This window comes from Nothobranchius furzeri, chromosome 5, assembly GCF_043380555.1.
Source record: "Nothobranchius furzeri strain GRZ-AD chromosome 5, NfurGRZ-RIMD1, whole genome shotgun sequence".
NCBI lineage: Eukaryota > Metazoa > Chordata > Actinopteri > Cyprinodontiformes > Nothobranchiidae > Nothobranchius > Nothobranchius furzeri.
In genome coordinates this window covers 25,088,447-25,106,651 of record NC_091745.1, presented here as the reverse complement: position 1 = coordinate 25,106,651, position 18,205 = coordinate 25,088,447, and the positions used below count along the sequence as shown (strand labels likewise).

Here is an 18,205-nt window from a genome sequence, read left to right as displayed (position 1 = left end):
CAAGTTATTGGTCAGCTATCTAATTTTGGATCTGCACTTTTACCTATTTTGATACTAATTTTAAGTTTTTACAGTTACAGTATTTGGATTATCTTATTTATTTGACAAATTTTGATAATTTCACGGATTAAGAAAAGTAAATAAACCAAATCAAACACTTTTCACCATAATACATTGTAGGCTGTAAAGATTTAAAAAAATCCAACTGCACAGGAGAGCAACGCCCCCATGCGGCTATTCGCCCAAACTCCCGGTCTGTGGAGATTTCTCCAAGTCCCGCCTCTCTCCCACATCTCAACTTTGATTGGTTAGTATTTATTTATACGCCCATTTCTGACATGAATGACAGAGGCGTATCCAATGACAACCTGAAATGAGGACGTCATGTAACTTGTGATTGGCCAATATGTCCAGACAATATGAATGGTAACGTTTATTTTTCGACCGACGTCGTCCTACAGCGGCGAGTAACTTTGTGGCTTCCAACTCTAGGCAAGTATTTCAGTTGTTTACATTCATCTGGTCAAGTTAAATTTAATCGATAAACTTTTCCCGTAGTGTCTACTGTAACCAGCGCTGGACTGACCATAGGGCATAGCGGGCAACTGCCCGCTGGGCCGACCCTTTCATCTTTTATGGGCCGGTGTCTGTTTTTTTTTTCCTGGCCTCTAGTTGTTGTGGACAACTTGCCCGCGCCGCCCCACGCGACGCCTCATAAAAGTTGGTGGAGATTGGCCAATTGGTAATAATACACTCTGGGCTGGACCAATAGCCAGAGGTCTGATGCACCCGCCAGTTGTTTGTGAATCTCAGTAAACAGACAGACGAGCTTTACAAAATGGAGAACAAAAAACGGAAAGGAGGAGCGGAGAAAATTCGACTACAAAAGAAACTGGCACATGTGTTAAAATCTCACAGTTGTTTGGTAGTGAAGGTTCAAGTAAAATCAATTTAGGAAGTGATGGAGCCTCAGCCCAGCGACAGGTTGGAGAAGAAAAGAGGGAGGAGGAGGAGAAACCCGAGCCGGTGTTGTGCCATAAATTGACTCGCTGCCAAAAAATGATTAGCCACTGCGGGATCGCGCACGGTTAGGTAATTGCATTTCTAGACAAAATTCCCCAGGATTTCGCCCTAAAACTCGGCATATCTAGCAATATGGACATTCAGAAAGCAAAGATAACCTCTTCCGGTACTTAAACAGATGTTTATCGCGGATATTAGTGTGGCAGTGTTTGTTGCACCCTGCGCGGGAGCACGAGGACGTGCTTGTGGAAAGAGGGAGGAAGATGTGGCTATGTGAGCGTCCTGTCACAATGTCCCTATTGATCATGCGCCCTGGCTACTTGGCCAAGGAGATGTCTCTTTGGCTGACTGGTTAGAGCGTATGACTCTCACCCGGGGGTCTGGGGATCGAATCCCGCCCGGGTCATTCCTTTCTGCACCTGCCAAATTAGTTTTTCCAGTTCTGAAGTTGTTTTAAGTGTTGCTATTTGTCTTAAACGTTCACAATGAGGGTATATTAAGCCTTTTTGCAATATTTGCGATTGAAAGATGGTTTGTGCCACAAACTTTGTGGTAAGAACTGGCTTTCTTTATGTTACAGCCTTGATACTAAAAAAATAAATAAACAATGTAAAATGGCACCCTGTATTGAATGTAAACGTTGTATAAATGGAAATAAACAATTCTCCAGCGATTTAATTTTTTCCCCTTCCTTTCTTTAGTCTACTTGACATGGAGCCACAGTTAACTAGTTTGGGGCACATTTTTACTTGAAAAAAAGTATTTAAAATGATCAAGCATTGACTTTAATGACACTGTGTAGGTTGCTATCTATACATTACGTTGCTCTATTTAAAAGTAACAAGATAAAAGCACTTCAGCACATAAAATTAAGATTGTCACTTGCCAAATAGACTACACCCTCCCGTTTACCTATAAGAAACGCCTCAAAATATCTTTAAATTCTTTATTGATGATTTAATTGTAGACAACTAAAATGGCATTTTACTTGCCAAAAAGTGATTGAATCGCTAAGATTTTCATGGAGGCTAAAATTGACCAAATAAGGGTTTTATGTATTATCTGTTGATGTTACTGTACTCATACTGTCTACTGTATCATCAAAAACACCCCAAAAATGGCAAAAAAAAGAAAAGAAAAAAAAAAGAAGATAAATTCCCTTGCCAAAAATTGATTACAGTGTCCTGGTCACGTGTAAAGGGTTACATTTACCTAAATATTACTTTATTTATTATCTCTTGATGTTATTAGTGCCATCACAGGATGCTGGGTGTCTTTCACATTCATAAACTCTTCAAAAATGGCAACAAATGATCATTTCCCTTGCCAAAAATTGATCACAGAGTCCTGGTCACCCATAAAGGCTTAAATTGGCATAAATATTACTTCATTTATTATGATGCTGGTTGTGTTCCACAATCATATTCGAATAAACATGAAAATATTCCGTCCGAATATCTGTTTCTTGTTATAAATATAACAGCTAGAATGATTTACAGTTAAAATAGGAGAAACACGTGACTCCCCAGGAAGGGTCGTAACACCACTTGCCTCATGCACATAAGTGAACAAATCAAAGCAGCATGGAGACACTCCGTCTCCAACCACCTCTCAGGCAGCAGCCTGCACTCCCAAGTTCTACACATCACCAGAACATAAACAACCGCAACACAATAAAAGCAGTGTTATACAAAATGGAAGGCCTGTAGTGTTTATTCTCTTACAGTAACAACTTATCAATTTTTTGGAGGAATTTATTTGAGAATTTTTTGGTTTTTATTAATTGTGCAATAGAAAAGTAATCGCTAGATTAATCATCTAAATAGTCATTAGAATAGTCGACTATTCGATAAAATAATAATCAGAATAATCATTTTAAAAATAATCAGTTACCCCCAACCCTACTTTTTAGAATACCAGGATAGGAAGGATGGTGTAGGTTTACGTTTATTAGATTGATACATAAATACTACCAATAACGTTGGTGTGTGTCAGAAACAGCATAAGGCTTAATGTCTTTTCCAAAAAAAAAACAGGTGATGGGCCGGTCTCCAGTCAAAATGCCCGGGCTGAATTTTTGTCCCAGTCCAGCCCTGACTGTAACCATGGAGGATTTAGGAGGAGGGTAAATGTGTTTAAAGAAGTTAGCAGCTGCAGCAGCAGACACTGGTATGGTTATCTCAGCTGGGATTTAAATGGTTAACGCTACCGTTAGCTCTACCGGCTAGCGGTAAGTTTCCTATAACTTTCCAACATACTTAATCTGTGTTTATTAAGTTTTATAACCTACATTACTTGGCGTACGACGTTTATAGAGGCAGGTTTTACTAACTTTGTAGATAAAATGGGTGTAAATTTCCGTTCTGTTTCGTTCCCTCCTGACTGCCAGTGGCAGTAAACAGAGTGGATGTATCTCCTCGCGCTCTGCGCAGGTCGAGTACTAATGTAAACAAAGTCACGCACGTGACACGTAGCGCACCTGGTCGCGAGTCTATAAATTACGCGCCGATAGCTACGTTCGGGTCTCTTTGATCTTCTCGCTGTTGGCCTGGGTGCTTCGCTGGTCAATCGCTCCGTAAGTCCGTGATTCGGATCTTATCGGTCTTGAGAGGTGAGTACTGTTTTTACTTGGCGTCTTCCTGCCCGGGACCGTGGTCGGAGCGCTCGAAGGAGCCCTCTGGGGCGGTGGATTGACGCTGTTATTTCTCTTTATTTGTTACCGAGTGCGGGTGGTGCGGCCGGCCGGCGCCGTTCGGACCGCCGCTGCTGGCTCGGATAGGGCTCGCTGGCGGTCGCAGGTTTTCCCCTGTGGAAAGGGTAGGTGGGTGCGGCCGGCGAGCGCTACCGGTGAGTGGGGCTGGACGTTCTGACCGTGGTGGTGGCACGCTCAGATTACCCAGCCGACACACACACGTGCGTTGTTTTACAACTCCAGGACTGAATCGCGTTCTTCAGTTTTCCTCGAAGTCCTCGCTCAGTTCCTGTGGAGTCGCTGGCGTCTCCCACACCGGTAAGGATGTTGGAGTGTACGTCATGCGGGGCTCGATGGAGGACGGCCACGACTTGTTTCCTAAGTGCCTGGGCGTCGGTCACCTCAGAGAGGCGCTGACTGACCCATGCATGAACTGCAGCATTTTGCCGCTGGCGGTGCGGGAGGACAGGCTACGGCAAGTAGAGTGCCTCCTGTTTGAGTCAGACCTGCCGCCCTCTGGTGTCCCTCGCCCGTGTTCCGGGAGACGGAGGGATAGACCGGCTGAGGAACGCGGCAGCCCGAGGCGCAAGAAGCGGCGTGTGGCGCAACCCTCTCGCCAGGAAGTGGACTCTGCGGGCGGAGGTGGAACAGCTCAAAGCGCTGCTGACCAGAGCCCCGGACGAGGGGGGCCCGGACGACCTGATCTCTGTGAGGGCCTCAAATTCTGAGTTTCAGTCCCTCAAGGAGGAGGGCCCCTCTCCGGGCCGTAGTCAGGGGCTGGTAGTGGAGCCCCCGGGCCTGAGAGGTCACGGAGACTCGGATGTCTCTCCATAGCTCAGCAAGCTCGGAGCTGGCGGAGGACCCCTGTCAGTTGCGGACGATTCTGCAAGTGGCACTGGCCAGGATTGGACTGGACGACGTGCCGGTGGCCCGTCCGGCGGGGAATCCCTTCTTCCGCCGGGCTCCGGCGGCGCCCCTGTTTCAGGTCCCACCATCGCCAGCCTTTGTGGAGGAGCTGCAGCGGTGCTGGGGGGACCCGAGACAGCTCTCCCACCATGGTAGGGATGCCAGGACCCTGGCATCGATGCAGGAGGCAGGAACCTACGGGTTGGACCGCATGCCCCCGGTGGACCACTGCATTGCCTCTTTGGTGCTCTCCCCGGATGAGGCATTGAGGGACAGGGTCCGCTGTCCGAGCACCCAGTGTCGGGTGACCGACAGCTTACTGTGCCGGGCTTACGACATCGGGGCACTGATGGCACGCACCAGCAATTCGCTGTCGGTGCTGTTGCTAGCCCAGTCCCAGATGCTGCAGTCGGGCGCAGCGGGGATGGCACTGGGCGATACGAACGACACAGCCCTGCAAGCATTTGGGCTGATGTCCAGGGAGCTTGGTCGGTTGTTGGGCACGCTGGTAGTGGCTCGCCGTCAGGTCTGGTTGGCGCAGGCCCCGGTGTCGGATGATTGCCGACAGAGCCTGCGCGGTCTGCCCGTGGTGCCGGGCCAGTTGTTCGGGCCCGAAGCTGAGCGGGCGTTTGAACGTCGGCGGCAGTCCAGACAAGCCGCAGAGGCCTGGAGTGGACGTAGCGGGGCAGGGGTCCTTCCCATGCCACAGTCCAGGCCACGAGGGGCACGGGACCCTCTGCGCCGGTTTCGTCCGGCCGCCCCCTTGCAGGTCGCCCAGCAGACCGCGGCTGCGGCAGGGACTTGGAGACGCTCGGGGGCAGGTCAGGCATTGCCCCGGGGATCCTCGGGGCAGGACAGGGGCCGCCGCCCCCCCAGGGCCCCAAACAGGCGTCGGGACAGTCATCCAGGAACTCACAGAACCATAGTTACACCGTAACTTCCGTTATCTCTGTTTGCCTCCGACTAGTCAGTTCCGTTTTGTGCTGAAGCTTGGTCCGAGACCGTATCCGTCTTTGTTTGTTGCCTCCGTGATGTGTTTGATTATTTATTTAACACGTTTAAGTGTTTCACAGTAAAATAAATGTGTAATTTACCCCTGATAAAATCCCAGTGTTATCAGTGGAGTCTCTGGGAGATTAGATTTAATCTGCTCTTCACGGTGGGTCTCAGATGTCTGCTGTGATTGAAGAACTGCGGTCAAGTGAGCCTTCGTCTTCTTTTAACTGATGTTACAGAAGAGCTTGTTGTGAACCAGGAACCGTGCGGGAGATGGGGGACCAGGAGCCACCACAGTTTGGGTCCCTAGAGGAGGAGCTGGAGCACTGGAAGGAGCAGGCGGCCCGGCAGCAGCAGATGTGGGTCCAGATTTATGTCTCAGTTACTAAAACTTAACTGTCTGAAAGAGCCTTTTGTTGCCAAGTTTAACTCTCACATAGAGTAAAAAATGTGTGACATCTACTGCTGTGGCCAAAACTTTGGAGAATGTCGCACACATGGTCAGCTTGTACACTTCTGTGGTGTTTAATTTTTTTGAGGGGGTATTTGTCATTCTCATCCTTCTGGTCACAGCCGTACAAATACCAGAGGAGTTTACCCCAAAACAAAAGTTATGGCTATTTGTGTGCGGTGTCTATGAAAAATAATTCATATTAAGTAGTTGAATTCCTAATATGAAAACATCTTGTGAAATTATTCACAACCAAAGCAGCCGTTCCTGCACATGCGTTATTTTAGACATTCAACAATGAATAAGGTTATTAAATAGAAACAACTTTTGTTAGGTTTTCCGTTTCCCTTCTTCTTTTATCTACTTATATTCTTATTATTACATTTTGCTACATTACACTATTCATGCATCAGGTATACACTTGGATAACTACCTGCTATTTGAGGTCCAGTTTGTGCCATTACAGTGTAATCAATGAGTTGCAAACATCTAAAAACACAATCCTATTTTATAAATGCATTTGTGTGGATAAATGTTTTTTGTTAACATAACTTTTTTTTTGTGGCTATTCTGCTAATAAAACGCTTTAGGCAGAAATAAATTTGTCAGATGTTTTTAGGAACGCCTTATGTATTTTTCGGATATCTTTCTAATTTACAGAAACATCTAAAATATTTTAAAAAATCCTCAGAAGAATTGAATGTTTATTTAAGCTCAAGCCTCCCTGTGGTTTTATGGAAAACTGGTGAAGTTATGTTTTGACTTCAGATATTTGAGTGATGAGAACGTCTTGTTTTTTCACCTTTTTCTGATGGTTCCTAAACTAGTGTGATTTATTTTACTGTTTTCTCTTTATAGCAAAATAAAATCCAAGCTACTGTGTCAAGTCAGGGAATATTTGTAGTGACTCAAATGACTGGCCTATGCTTTGCTTGTACTTGGGTTTTAGAGCAACGGAATCCCAGGAGGAGCTGCAGGAGTTCCAGCAGATGAGTCGGGATTACGAGGTAGAGCTGGAGACGGAGTTAAAACAGTGCGAGGCAAAAAACCGGGAGCTGCTTTCTGCCAATAACCGTCTTCGGGTGGAGCTGGAAAATTACAAGGTGATAACTTCAGTGATCTAATTCAAGAAGTCCTTCATAGTTTGGTCCTACAACTAGATTGAGGCATTCACAACCAAAGCTTGAAAAGTGGAGGACAATCAGGAGCAGCTATAAAGTCCCGTTAGTCATCATCACATACTGGTGAAATTAGTGACCCATCCATGTAGGGAGCGGTGAGCTGCAGCTGTGGCTGCACTCGGGATCTATCTGATGGTTTACCCCCCCAGTCCAACCCTTTAAAGCTGAGTGTCAAGCAGGGAGGTGCTGGGTCCCGTTGTTAAAGTCAGGTCTGACCTGATCAGGATTTGAACTTCGATCTCCCAGTCCCAGGGCGGGCACTCTACCACTAGGACACTGAGAAGGTTAAATACTTAAATCTTACTTGAATACTTGATATTTTCATTTAAGTACCCCTTCTCTATTATTTTTATTAGCTATTGGCAGTGGCAATAATTTATACACGAACAACCTCAACATGATTTTATGACCCACACTAAACTGTATCAGGGGGCGTCATGGCTGCAGCTTTTTAAATTTGCATTTAGGCAACTGAGCCGTGGAGCAGATTAAACCTATCTGGGCATTTTCATATTTGTCAGCGGATACAAGGATCATTTTATGCATCCGGTTTGCCTTCAGTGAGGAGGTTTCTGATCTGAACAGTCGCTTCACAGAGAGAGGGCTGATTCAGCCCTGGAAACGGCCGCTGATGACTTCTGCACCGTGTCTGGAGGGGATGGCAGTCCTTCACACAATGCCCATTTCTGTCACAGTTTACGCCTTTTTCATTTTTATTCATTTTAAATTTGCCTCAGAACAGAATGCTTATTTTCTTTTTTTTTTCTATTAAAAGCCCAAAACAAATCATGTTTACTTTCGATGAAAGTACAGAAAATAACTTTTGTTATGTTTGTGTTTATGTATTTAGCAGACGCTTTTGTCCAAAGCGGCTTACACGTGATAATCGGCATGTTGCCCTTGAAGCTAACAACAACAACAACCAATTTCCAGTCAGTCGTAGGAGGCAGTGAGGCAGCACGATGAATCATGGAGAGGAGGGAATAAGGAGTGGACAGTAAAGAGTAGAGCCCTGCACTGGAGCCCTAGGCCCGTGGATCAGCCCGGCCTGAGGGCGGGGCTTCAGGCCAACGACTGTGTAATTACCTCGGACACGGGCCGGGCGCCTTTACTTTTAATCTAATTCATTAAAAAAACCTGAAACACTTAAATGCAGCAGCACCTGCCTGCTTCTCACGCACCGTTAGCTCAGTTAAGGTCTGTGTGGTTTAAAAATGCGCCAATATAAATGAATTCTCAAACTGCTGATTGAAACATGTGCCCCTATTCTAATATCCCATTTTATGTCCACTTGGATGTCAGAAACCATTCGTTTATTCTCATGAAAACGGCAGCATTCTCTTTTTCTGTGAATAAATTCGCTCTGCAGTTAAAAAAATACAGCATTCATCGCTGGTTTTTTCTAACTGCAGAGCACATTTTCAGAGCGGCAGATTAAATTTACAAACGCTTTATTAATTGGGGGCGTTTATTTAATCTGCCGCTCTGAAAATGCGCTCTGCAGTTAGAAAATTAGAACGCTGCTTTTATTTCTAATTGCACAAGGGCACATTTTCAGAGCAGATTAAATTTACAAATGCATCCAATTAATGTAGTGTTCGTAAATTTCATCTGCCGCTCGAAAAATACGCTCTGTTAGAAAAAAAAGCTGCATTGATGCTGTTTTTCTTTCTTTTCTTTTTTTTTTACTGCAGAACGCTTCTCACAGATAATTAGAATGCTGAGCATCCTATCACGCTAAAACATTATGAAAGGTTAAAAAAAAGTCAGGCTCGGGTCGGGCCAGAGAATCCTGAAAACCTTTTCGGGCCGGGCCGGACACGGGCTCAGATTTTAGGCCCGTGCAGGGCTCTAGTAGAGAGGGGTACGGGTGTAGAAGATGCTCTCAGTGGGAAAGGAAGCCCCTGTTGTTGAAAGGTGAATTAGTTACATCATGTTTGATCCCAGATGCTCAACATCTGTTAAATTCTATTTTGATTCAACATTCAGGAGAAAGCAGGAGGGTGGTGAGGTTAGCTTCTGTTTGAGTGTACCAAGAAACTCTTTAATTTCTCTTCCCACTTCTTGTTTTCAAGGTGACAAAAACAGCCCACCTTTTCACACAGCTGTATAAACCAGTAGGTGCTGGCCAGCTGATGACACAAAACTAGATTTAAAGATTTAAAGCTGAACTTTTTCAGTAAAAACGTGTAGCCTCTCACACCAGGGGCGTTTGGAGTAACAGTCATATTTAACCTTTAGTGAAAGCTTCATTATTGCTAACTAGTGATAATTAAACCGCTGGTCTCCCTCTTCGTTGGGTCTTTGTTGTCCTGGCTCACATGGGAGATGCTTTGATGACATTCCTGAATATTCCTGTTTAACAGTCTGGGGAAAATGAAACCTCTACATTCTTCTTCTGTTCATTATTGTTGTTTGGACAAAGATTATTTCTTGTACCTCTCTTGATCCCTCGATCATCTGTCTAAAATCAGCCAGTTACCTTGTATTAAAAGTGTTACCCTTTACGTTTACCCTGGACTGTATGCCTTCCCTTCTGCTCTGGTTTGTTGGGTGTGATCTACGGGGAAATTAAGCAAATTATTCATGGATGAAAGGTTTGAGTTTGTCGGACAGCGGGCCATTTGTGTTCTGGTAACTAGTAGCTACACTTTTATGTCCTGGAGAAATAAGAGACCTTCATTTAAGATGTTTCCAGACCACAGGAGTGTGTTTTATCGTTTACGTCGTCTGAGGTTTGAAGGTCATTTATGGAATTTGGTTCAAATATGTTGTTGGTTGAAATAGTTGCAGTTCATTTCTTTCTGAAATAAAATGCGTCACTGTTGGTTCTAAGTTAGAGGAAAGTTATGTCTGTTTTTCTGTTCTCCAGCTTTCATGCTCCGTTTTTCTTCTCTTTCCAAGGACAAGTATGAGACTCATCACCCCGAGGCCTGCAGGCAGATCTCCAGCCTGGAGGGAGACTTGGCTGAAACCACGGCCATCACAGACCAGCTCCAGAAGTACATCAGAGAGCTGGAGCAGGCCAATGATGACCTGGAGAGGGCCAAGAGGTAAGGGAACACACACTTGCGTACATGCACACAGACAATTCTGTGATCCTAAAGCTTTAATATTTACATGTTTTACTTTGCTCTAACTGCGTCCTACTGCTGTTTAACCAAGCTCCGCGGTTCCTCCACAGCAGAGTGACTGTTTTGTAACCTTTAACACTCGTGCCGTCTGCGTTTCTATCAGCTCATATTTACAGAACAAATAAGGAGACTGTAGATGAATGAAATGCTCTGTAGTTGACTAATTTAGGGCTAATATCATTAACGTTAAAACCTGTTTGTGTTCTACACTTTTTAGAGCAACCATCATGTCACTGGAGGACTTTGAGCAAAGAATGAACCAGGTTATAGAGAGAAACGCTTTTCTAGAGAGCGAGTTGGATGAGAAGGAGACCCTTCTGGTGTCTGTTCAGAGACTAAAGGACGAAGCCAGAGGTGAAGTTCAGCTTGATCTGCTGCCAAACGTCTACTAAAACAGAACAATCAGATAAGAGCCTGGCTGCTGTTTTAGAGGTGTCCTGCTTTTGTAGAAGTTCTTAAAGTGTTGCTAGTTTAAATGAATGTCAGTAAGTTAGTTTCTCTAAAATAAACATTATGTAATGTTTCACCACTTCATTCATCATAATGTAAAACAATCCCCAAAACATCAGTTTCTACATGTATTTTCTCAGCTGTGTGTGTGTGCGTGTGTGTGTGCGTGTGCGTGTGTGTGTGCGTGTGTGTGTGCGTGTGTGTGTGCGTGTGTGTGTGCGTGTGCGTGTGTGTGTGTGTGTGTGTGCGTGTGTGTGTGTGTGTCTCTGTCTCTCTCAGATCTGAGGCAGGAACTGGCTGTGCAACAGAAACGGGTACAGGACAGAAAACCGTCCCTCAGCAGTGCCGTCAAGGAGCCTTCATCCTCCTCCTCATCAGTTGGATTCCCCACCCCCCCTCTAACCCCTCCAGACAGGAGTAAAGATGATAAAACACCGTCTTCATCTTCAAACCAAGCTCTTCCTCCTGCAGCTATGCTGTCCAAACCTCCAGGCTCCTCGGAGGTCTTCAGCACGCCACCACCGTCCCTCAGCAGAGGTTCGTTCAGGGTGTTTTTGTTGAAAAAAGGAATTAATTATCATATTAATCAGCACTTTGTGACTAAGAACCGTTAAAGATAAACATCTAAACCTCAGCTAAGTACATTTTATTAAGGACATTTAGGGTTAAATTGGTACATTTTATTTGTGTCTTGTTATATAACATTTGTATGAATCGAAAACAAAGTTTTGTGAAGTTAAATAAATCTTTTCTATAAGCAAAGACCTAAAACAGCTGCCTGATGATGGTTGTACATCCTTTCTTAATTCTGTTTATTGATGATCAAACTCAAACTTGTTATGAGTCCCTAAGCTCAGAGGTAAATAAAAGGGCAGCTTGCCAACTCCGGGTCGGGGGAGAGGTCCTACCTCAAGTGGAGGAGTTTAAGTATCTCGGGTCTTGTTCACGAGTGAGGGTAGGAGGGATCGGGAGATCGACAGACGGATTGGCTCGGCATCTGCAGTGATGCGGACGCTGAGCCGATCTGTCGTGGTGAAGAGGGAGCTGAGCCAGAAAGCCAGGCTCTCAATTTACCGCCCAATCCTCACCTATGGTCATGAGCTTTGGGTAATGACCGAAAGATTGAGATCGCGGATACAAGTGGCCGAAATGAGTTTCCTATGCGGGGTGGCCGGGTCAGCCTTAGAGATAGGGTGAGGAGCTCGGACGTTCGAGAGAGACTCGCAGTAGAGCCGCTGCTCCTCCTTATTGAGAGAAGTTAGTTGAGGTGGTTTGGGCATCTGGTCAGGATGCCTCCTGGACGCCTCCCCGGGAAGGTGTTTCGGGCATGTCCTGCCGGCAGAAGGCCCCCGGGTCGACCCAGGACACGTTGGAGAGGTTACATCTCCAATCTGGTCCGGGAAGGCCTTGGGGTCCTGCCGGAGGAGCTGGTGGAGGTGGCCGGGGAGAGGACGGTCTGGAGCTCCCTAGTTGGGATGCTGCCCCTGCGACCCGGACACGGGTAGGCGGAGGAAGACGAGACAAAATATTTTTTTGTTTTGTAGATATGGATGCTAGTTTATAGTTTCATTTAAAAATCAGACAAGACAACATTTTTTTTAGGTCAACCATAGAGGTATTTCAGAGTTATCCTACAAGATAAATTTTAATCTGATCTTGTTTTTCCAGCAGGAGTCATAAACATGCTGTTGGTTCTGTTTTCTCAGTGTTGATTGTCAGACTTTCTGATGGTTTTATTGTTTAGTTTGTTGTTTGTTTTTGTGTCAGCTGAAGGCCTTTCAGGAACGCCCCTCACCATGTCAGCCAGGATCTCTGCCTTGAACATCGTTGGAGAGCTGCTGAGGAAAGTTGGGGTGAGATCTGCTGGAGCTTCTTGTCTTTTGCTTTTTATCAGCTGATTACCGTAATTTCCGGACTATAGAGCGCACCTCAAATTAAGCCGTGCCAACAAAAAAAGGGTTTCTACACACACGCGGCGCACTCGAATACAAGCTGTGGCGCAGCAGCCACATGCAGGTCTCCGGCGCACAGCGAATGTACGTTCATAACATGTCAGATAATTGGACAGAAAGACGCTACACAGAGGGGTTTTCGTTGTTGTTTTAATTCAACAAAAGGAATTTTAAACACGGGTGAACGTGCCTGCAAGTTTAGAAAAGAAAACAGCACTGATAGCATTCATATTTCTGGATGGTTATAAAATAAAAACAGCACTGACAAGTTATAACCGGTAATTTGCATGTTTAGAAGAAAAGAACGGCGCTGACACAGCATTAATAAGCCCTGGATGATTAGAAAATTAAAACTGCACACAAAACACGCCTGGTTAGTAAATGAAACACACCTGCCTACCAGAAGAAGTAATTCGCACTCATCTTCCTCCTGCACTCTAAAGCCATTAAAGTCCTCTTCTGTGTCGGAGTTGAACAGTCATTTCATTCCGTTACAGTGATGAAAACGTGTGAGACTCGGGCCTCGATCCTGAAGATGTGGAAAGCTGCAACCCTGGATAGTTGAAACCTGAGCCCTTCTCTGTTTTTACTCGTGACAAAAGCATCTTCTTTAACTTCTCTAATTAAACACCCCTCGGGTTTTAGAGAGGAGACCTCTCAGGTGTATTTCTGTTTTCTGCCATGTGGACTGAAGGGTTTCTGTGACTGAATCTGAACCCGTCTACACAGAGTCTGGAATCCAAGCTGGCGTCCTGTCGGGACTTCGTCCACAAGCAGACAGCCAGTCGCAGACGTCTTGATGGTGGATCGGGGTCAGCGGCAGGTCAGAACAGCCCCTCAGAGAATCATGCTACCAATGGCCTCTGCAACATGGGGTGAGGAGCTGGTGTTGTGTGAGTTAGTCAGAACCTGCTGGAGAAGCTTTCTGCTTCATCTTTGTTCTACCGTGTGTTTGCAGGCTGGTGAAGAGGTTAGACTTTGGTGCAGGTTCCAAGTTGCTGCTGTGAGACGACACACCTCCATCTTCCTCAGAGCCTCTCGGCACGTTCTCCATCCAGCCTGGATGTTGTAAGACATCGTAGGGATATCTCTGTCTCGTCAGGACATCGTGGACTCCACAGATGCCAGGCAGCAGGGATAACACGGGGGTGGGGGGTTCATTATCATGGATATCTGGGATGTTTGAGATTCTGCTCATTTATTAACAGGACTTCTTTCAGCACTTGCACTTGGCTTAAACTAACGCCTCGCGTCCTTCAGCCTGGGTCTTTGTCTCTGGTGTGTGAAGCAGATTCAGACGCAGGTTTGTTTCTAGTGTTTAAATAATTGTGAAACTGCTGTACAGGAATGTTGTTTTGCACAGTTTGATCTGAATGAGGTCCTTCAAAGAAACACTTTGATGTTCCTGAGAGATTAGATTTGAAGCTGTTTGTTTGGATCAGGAAAATGATCCAAACAAACAGGAACCGGGCGTTCAGAGGGATGCTGAGTGCTCCTCTGCTGTCATGTTTGTTACAAGTCTGTCAGTTAAAGCCGACGTTTGCTTTGTGTTCCTCCTGAAAACGTCTGAAGCTCGTCAGAGGGATGAACACTGGGAGGGCACCTTCATCCACCTTCTCCATGTTTTTGTGTAAAATAGTTAGAATTTATCAGATTATTTCAATCATGAAGGAAGCAAAACAGTTTGCAAGATGTTCGGATAAGACAACAAAACGCCTGTTTTGATGAGCTGTTCACATTATTGGAGTGACATCAGTGAGCAGAGAACTTGTGACAGTTTCCAGATGAACTAGCTTCTGAAGCAGGTGTTGGTTTGGTGTTCCCTCGTATCGCTGGAGGTCTGGTTTGCTGCGCAGAGTTTAGATTTGATGTTTTGTGATGAAGTGAATCAGATGAAACCTGGATAACGACTCAGATCAGCAGCGGAGGAACCTGTGGTGGATGTGGTGACACCTGGTGGCCATTAAAGGGATTTTAAAAACTATTTCAAAGATGCTTTAGTGATTTTATAATAATCCGTAATTCTAGAGGGATTAAGGAGATGTCACACTACCACTGAACATTTTTTGTTGGTTTTTGTTTAATCTGTGTTGCATTGGTTGAAACAGCTTTTCTCAGAGGATGGACTCCTGTTTTGTCCTTGTCAAAGTTACTTATGTTATCAGATCAGTAAACGTGTTGTGACTAAAGAGCTTGGTACTGTAAATATAATCTGAGATGGCTTTAAGAGATCATCGGTGCTTGTTTTACTCCCTAGTCCTGGTCCTTGGGCTGCACCATCCTCCATGTTTTCCTTTATTGACCACCTCAGCAGGTTCATCAGTCATCACTAAAGTCTCACATCAGCAGGGAGGTATAATCTGGGCACTGGGGCCTGAGGACCAGGACTGGGAACCAGTTCAACAGCTCCAGGTTTGAAACAATAAACAGATTATAGTCCAGCAGGTTGGGCTTATTTCTTACACCACTTAAGAATATATTTAAGGGTTAGTTGTTTAAATGGCTTTTTGAGAACGTATTAATGATTAATATCCTACCTGTTGTAAAATGGTCTGTGAACAGCTTCCGTTTGGAGAAACAAGGGTGAGGTCTGACCAGACATGAGCCAACGGTTAATCCTAGAGGGCCAAAGTGGACGACTGTCATTAAAAAAAAAAATCTCAGTGATGTGTCAAAGTGTAAGTGTTTTCTACACCGTTGTAACCCTTGAGTCTGACCTGAAATGTTAGATTTTCACCATTTTCTGCTGTAAACAACCATGTAATTCTCTGTAACATAACTATCATTATTAAACAGTTTGGGTTAACTAACTGCAATGGCAGTAATCCACTTTAGTACTGACCCAGCTGCAACTAGCTGTTAGCTTGTCAGTCTGGAAATAATTAATCTGGTTCTCCAAGCTGAGGCTGTTCATAGTTGGTGGCAACAGGTGAGATGTTGATGTTCTTCAGCTTTCTACAGAAACACTCTTCACCTGATGGAAGGTAGGGAACCTGTACATGTTTTCCCTTTTTCATCGTAAGGACGTCTAACAGGTGCGTTTGCCATGCTGGGTTTACAGTCGAAGGACACGGTTTTGTTTTATTATGATGAAGGCCAGAAGTTTTAGATGTTGTTACAGAAAGGTCCAGCTGCTGTGGGGAGTCTCGGGATGTCCTGATGGGCGGGAGGTTTGCTGTAGGAATATTAAGTATGTTTGAGAGTTGGTCATCTCCTCTGAGACCAAAGGTTTGCGTTTACATTTGAGCTTCGATCTGGTCTTCCTCCTGCCTCAATCAGAACATCAGCTTTAAAGGCCTGGTTGACGGAAGCAATGGTGAAGGTGTTTGGTCCGTCCAGTAATTAATTATGTGACTTTAACATGTAGCAGCATTATTTAGACATGAAATGAAGAAAAGGAACTTCTGTAAAGCTTCTGTTTCTGTAGGAGTGAGATAGGAAACGTCTTCATTTCATGAGGAGACGAGTTAAAAGTGAGCTGTAGTAACCCTACTGTAGGGTCACTAACACAAACACACGTATGGTTAAAGGTTGGTGGCTTATGGTAGAGGCAGCTCTGCTTCAGTCCTGTTAGCTCTTTGTTGGTTTTACCTTCTGTGCTGCTTGTGGTGCTCCTGGAAGCAAGCTCCAATAGAACGATTTTGACTGATTTAATAAAAGAAACATTTAAAAAAATTGGTGGTTTGATGAAACTTTATTCATTTTGGGTTGAATTGCTTCATTATATGAATTATTATGAATTTTAAAATCTCGCATTTAGTTCAAAGAATGCAAATGTTCAGTTTCTGAAACGGATTTCTTGTTGATGACCTTAAATCCTCCGAGGGAACTCCGAACTGCTTTAACATTAAAAGTTGTAACATCTGGTAAAAACACAGGAAGCGTTGTGTCTCCTTCCCTCGTCCAGATAAAAACATTCCATTTGCTTCGAGGTCATGTGAACATGTTTATTTACACAAAAACAAACGAGTTACGTGTCCCCCTGCATGTTTCTGCCCAGTATTTTTCTGTTCTGGCAGTTTTCTGTAAAAATAACTACACTTGAATTTTTATATTATTTTTCTTATTTATTTAACTGTTATTTGGCCAGGAAGGCAATCCCATTATCAGGAGCAATTTGAAGACAAAAAACAAAGTGAAACTTTTAGTAACTGGTGAACATTTAAAGCATCCATTAAAATACAAAACTAATCATGGAAGAGGATTGTGCAAAGTCGAGGTGGAGCTCCACAAAGATTGCATCATGACTATAATTGTAAACAAATTTAAAATCATTTACTATTAAATAAACAGGAAGTCAGATTTCCTTCAGAAACCAATAATTCTAATAAATGTAATTCAGCTTCATTTTTCAGAGAACAAAATGAAAACGCCTGTAAGCTTTTTATCAAATAAACAAATTTCACGTCCGAGGGAACACAGCTTGAGTATAATTGGGCATTTTATTCAAAAGTCTAATTAATAAATAGAAAAATATATCATCAGAAACCTTTTTGGGTTTTTAGACGTTTAAATATGTGATGCTGGTTTATTAAAAATATCTTTACTGACAAACTAAACTGGAGCATTCAGCCTTAGAAGCTTAAAGTGAACAAATCTGATCCCTTCAGGCGGTGTCTTTACTCGTACGGGTCCTCCCCGTGACGATCCAGAGCAGGGGAGGAGGTGGGAGGAGACGGGGAGGGAGCTTCATCCTCCTGCTGCTCCACCGAGTTCTCCTTGACCCGCCGGCTCATGCTGCCCCCCACAACCGAGCTCCTGGTGAGGCCTCCGCTGCTCCGAGGAGAGCTGAACACCACCTCCCCACCACCGCGCCTGGAGACACCGACACCAGCAGGAAGAGAGGAGAAGAGGAAGAGGAGGGTGAGAAGAGATGAAAGCACGGGATTTAGAGTGACAGTAAACTGGTCAGAGAGAAATCAGGAAGTCTTAGCACTGGGAGGGTGGGGGTGGGGGGTTGGAGGAAAGATCAGATTTGTCTGAAGGCAGGTGAGAAGCAGAAGCAGCAGGATGGGGAAAGGCAGAAGATGATTACGTTCAAAAGTTGTCTCCTGCTCAAGCATCAAGATACATTAAACCTGTTTGTGCTTGAGAGCATGGTCTGGGTTTTTGAAGTGATCTACCTAATACCTAGTCCTTATCTGAGACTACGTCAGAGGGCATCATCCCAGCAGGAAGCTCAGACTGTCCTCCTCCCAGCCACCTCCACCAGCTCCTCATGAGGACTCCTAGACTGTTCTCAGGTCCAGACTGGAGGTATGATCCCTCCTGGGTTGCCCGATGGTTCAGCAGCACATGCTCTAAAGTCCTCCGCTGGAGACATCGTGATCAAACATCTGAACCACCTCAGCTGGCTCCTCTTGATGTGAAGGAGCATCAGCTCTACTCCTCTAGTGCCTCCTGTTTCTCTGAGATCCTCT

The 18,205-nt window shown here is 44.8% G+C and overlaps 3 protein-coding genes across 7 annotated transcripts in view; 2 read left to right on the top strand and 1 right to left on the bottom strand.

Annotated features, from left to right (window-relative positions):
• The window catches only part of LOC139069993 (uncharacterized), a 452,948-nt gene that overhangs the window by 34,909 nt on the left and 399,834 nt on the right, over positions 1 to 18,205 (top strand). The gene's annotated exons all lie outside the window — the stretch shown is intronic.
• On the top strand, positions 363 to 14,977 carry LOC107373693 (nuclear distribution protein nudE homolog 1-A). Of its 5 annotated transcripts, none has more exons than XM_015941833.3 (9): positions 363 to 492; positions 5,857 to 5,976; positions 7,018 to 7,171; positions 10,154 to 10,302; positions 10,601 to 10,737; positions 11,113 to 11,370; positions 12,601 to 12,686; positions 13,515 to 13,660; positions 13,744 to 14,977. In XM_015941833.3, the coding sequence occupies exons 2-9, from the start codon at positions 5,891 to 5,893 to the stop codon at positions 13,790 to 13,792; spliced, it is 1,065 nt and encodes a 354-aa protein (XP_015797319.2). In that variant the 5' UTR covers positions 363 to 492; positions 5,857 to 5,890; the 3' UTR covers positions 13,793 to 14,977. The 5 variants fall into 5 exon arrangements, with proteins under 5 accessions (XP_015797319.2, XP_054590412.1, XP_015797318.2 ...); XM_054734437.2 differs by lacking the exon at positions 363 to 492 and adding an exon at positions 3,408 to 3,598 and having other exon boundaries at positions 5,877 to 5,976; XM_015941832.3 differs by lacking the exon at positions 363 to 492 and adding an exon at positions 3,409 to 3,634 and having other exon boundaries at positions 5,877 to 5,976.
• The window catches only part of LOC107373143 (myosin-11), a 58,473-nt gene continuing 56,728 nt past the window's right edge, over positions 16,461 to 18,205 (bottom strand). Inside the window, exon 43 of the mRNA XM_070551496.1 lies at positions 16,461 to 17,600. Coding sequence (XP_070407597.1) covers positions 17,405 to 17,600 — 196 coding nt within the window. The 3' untranslated portion in view covers positions 16,461 to 17,404. The remainder of the gene's footprint in view (positions 17,601 to 18,205) is intronic.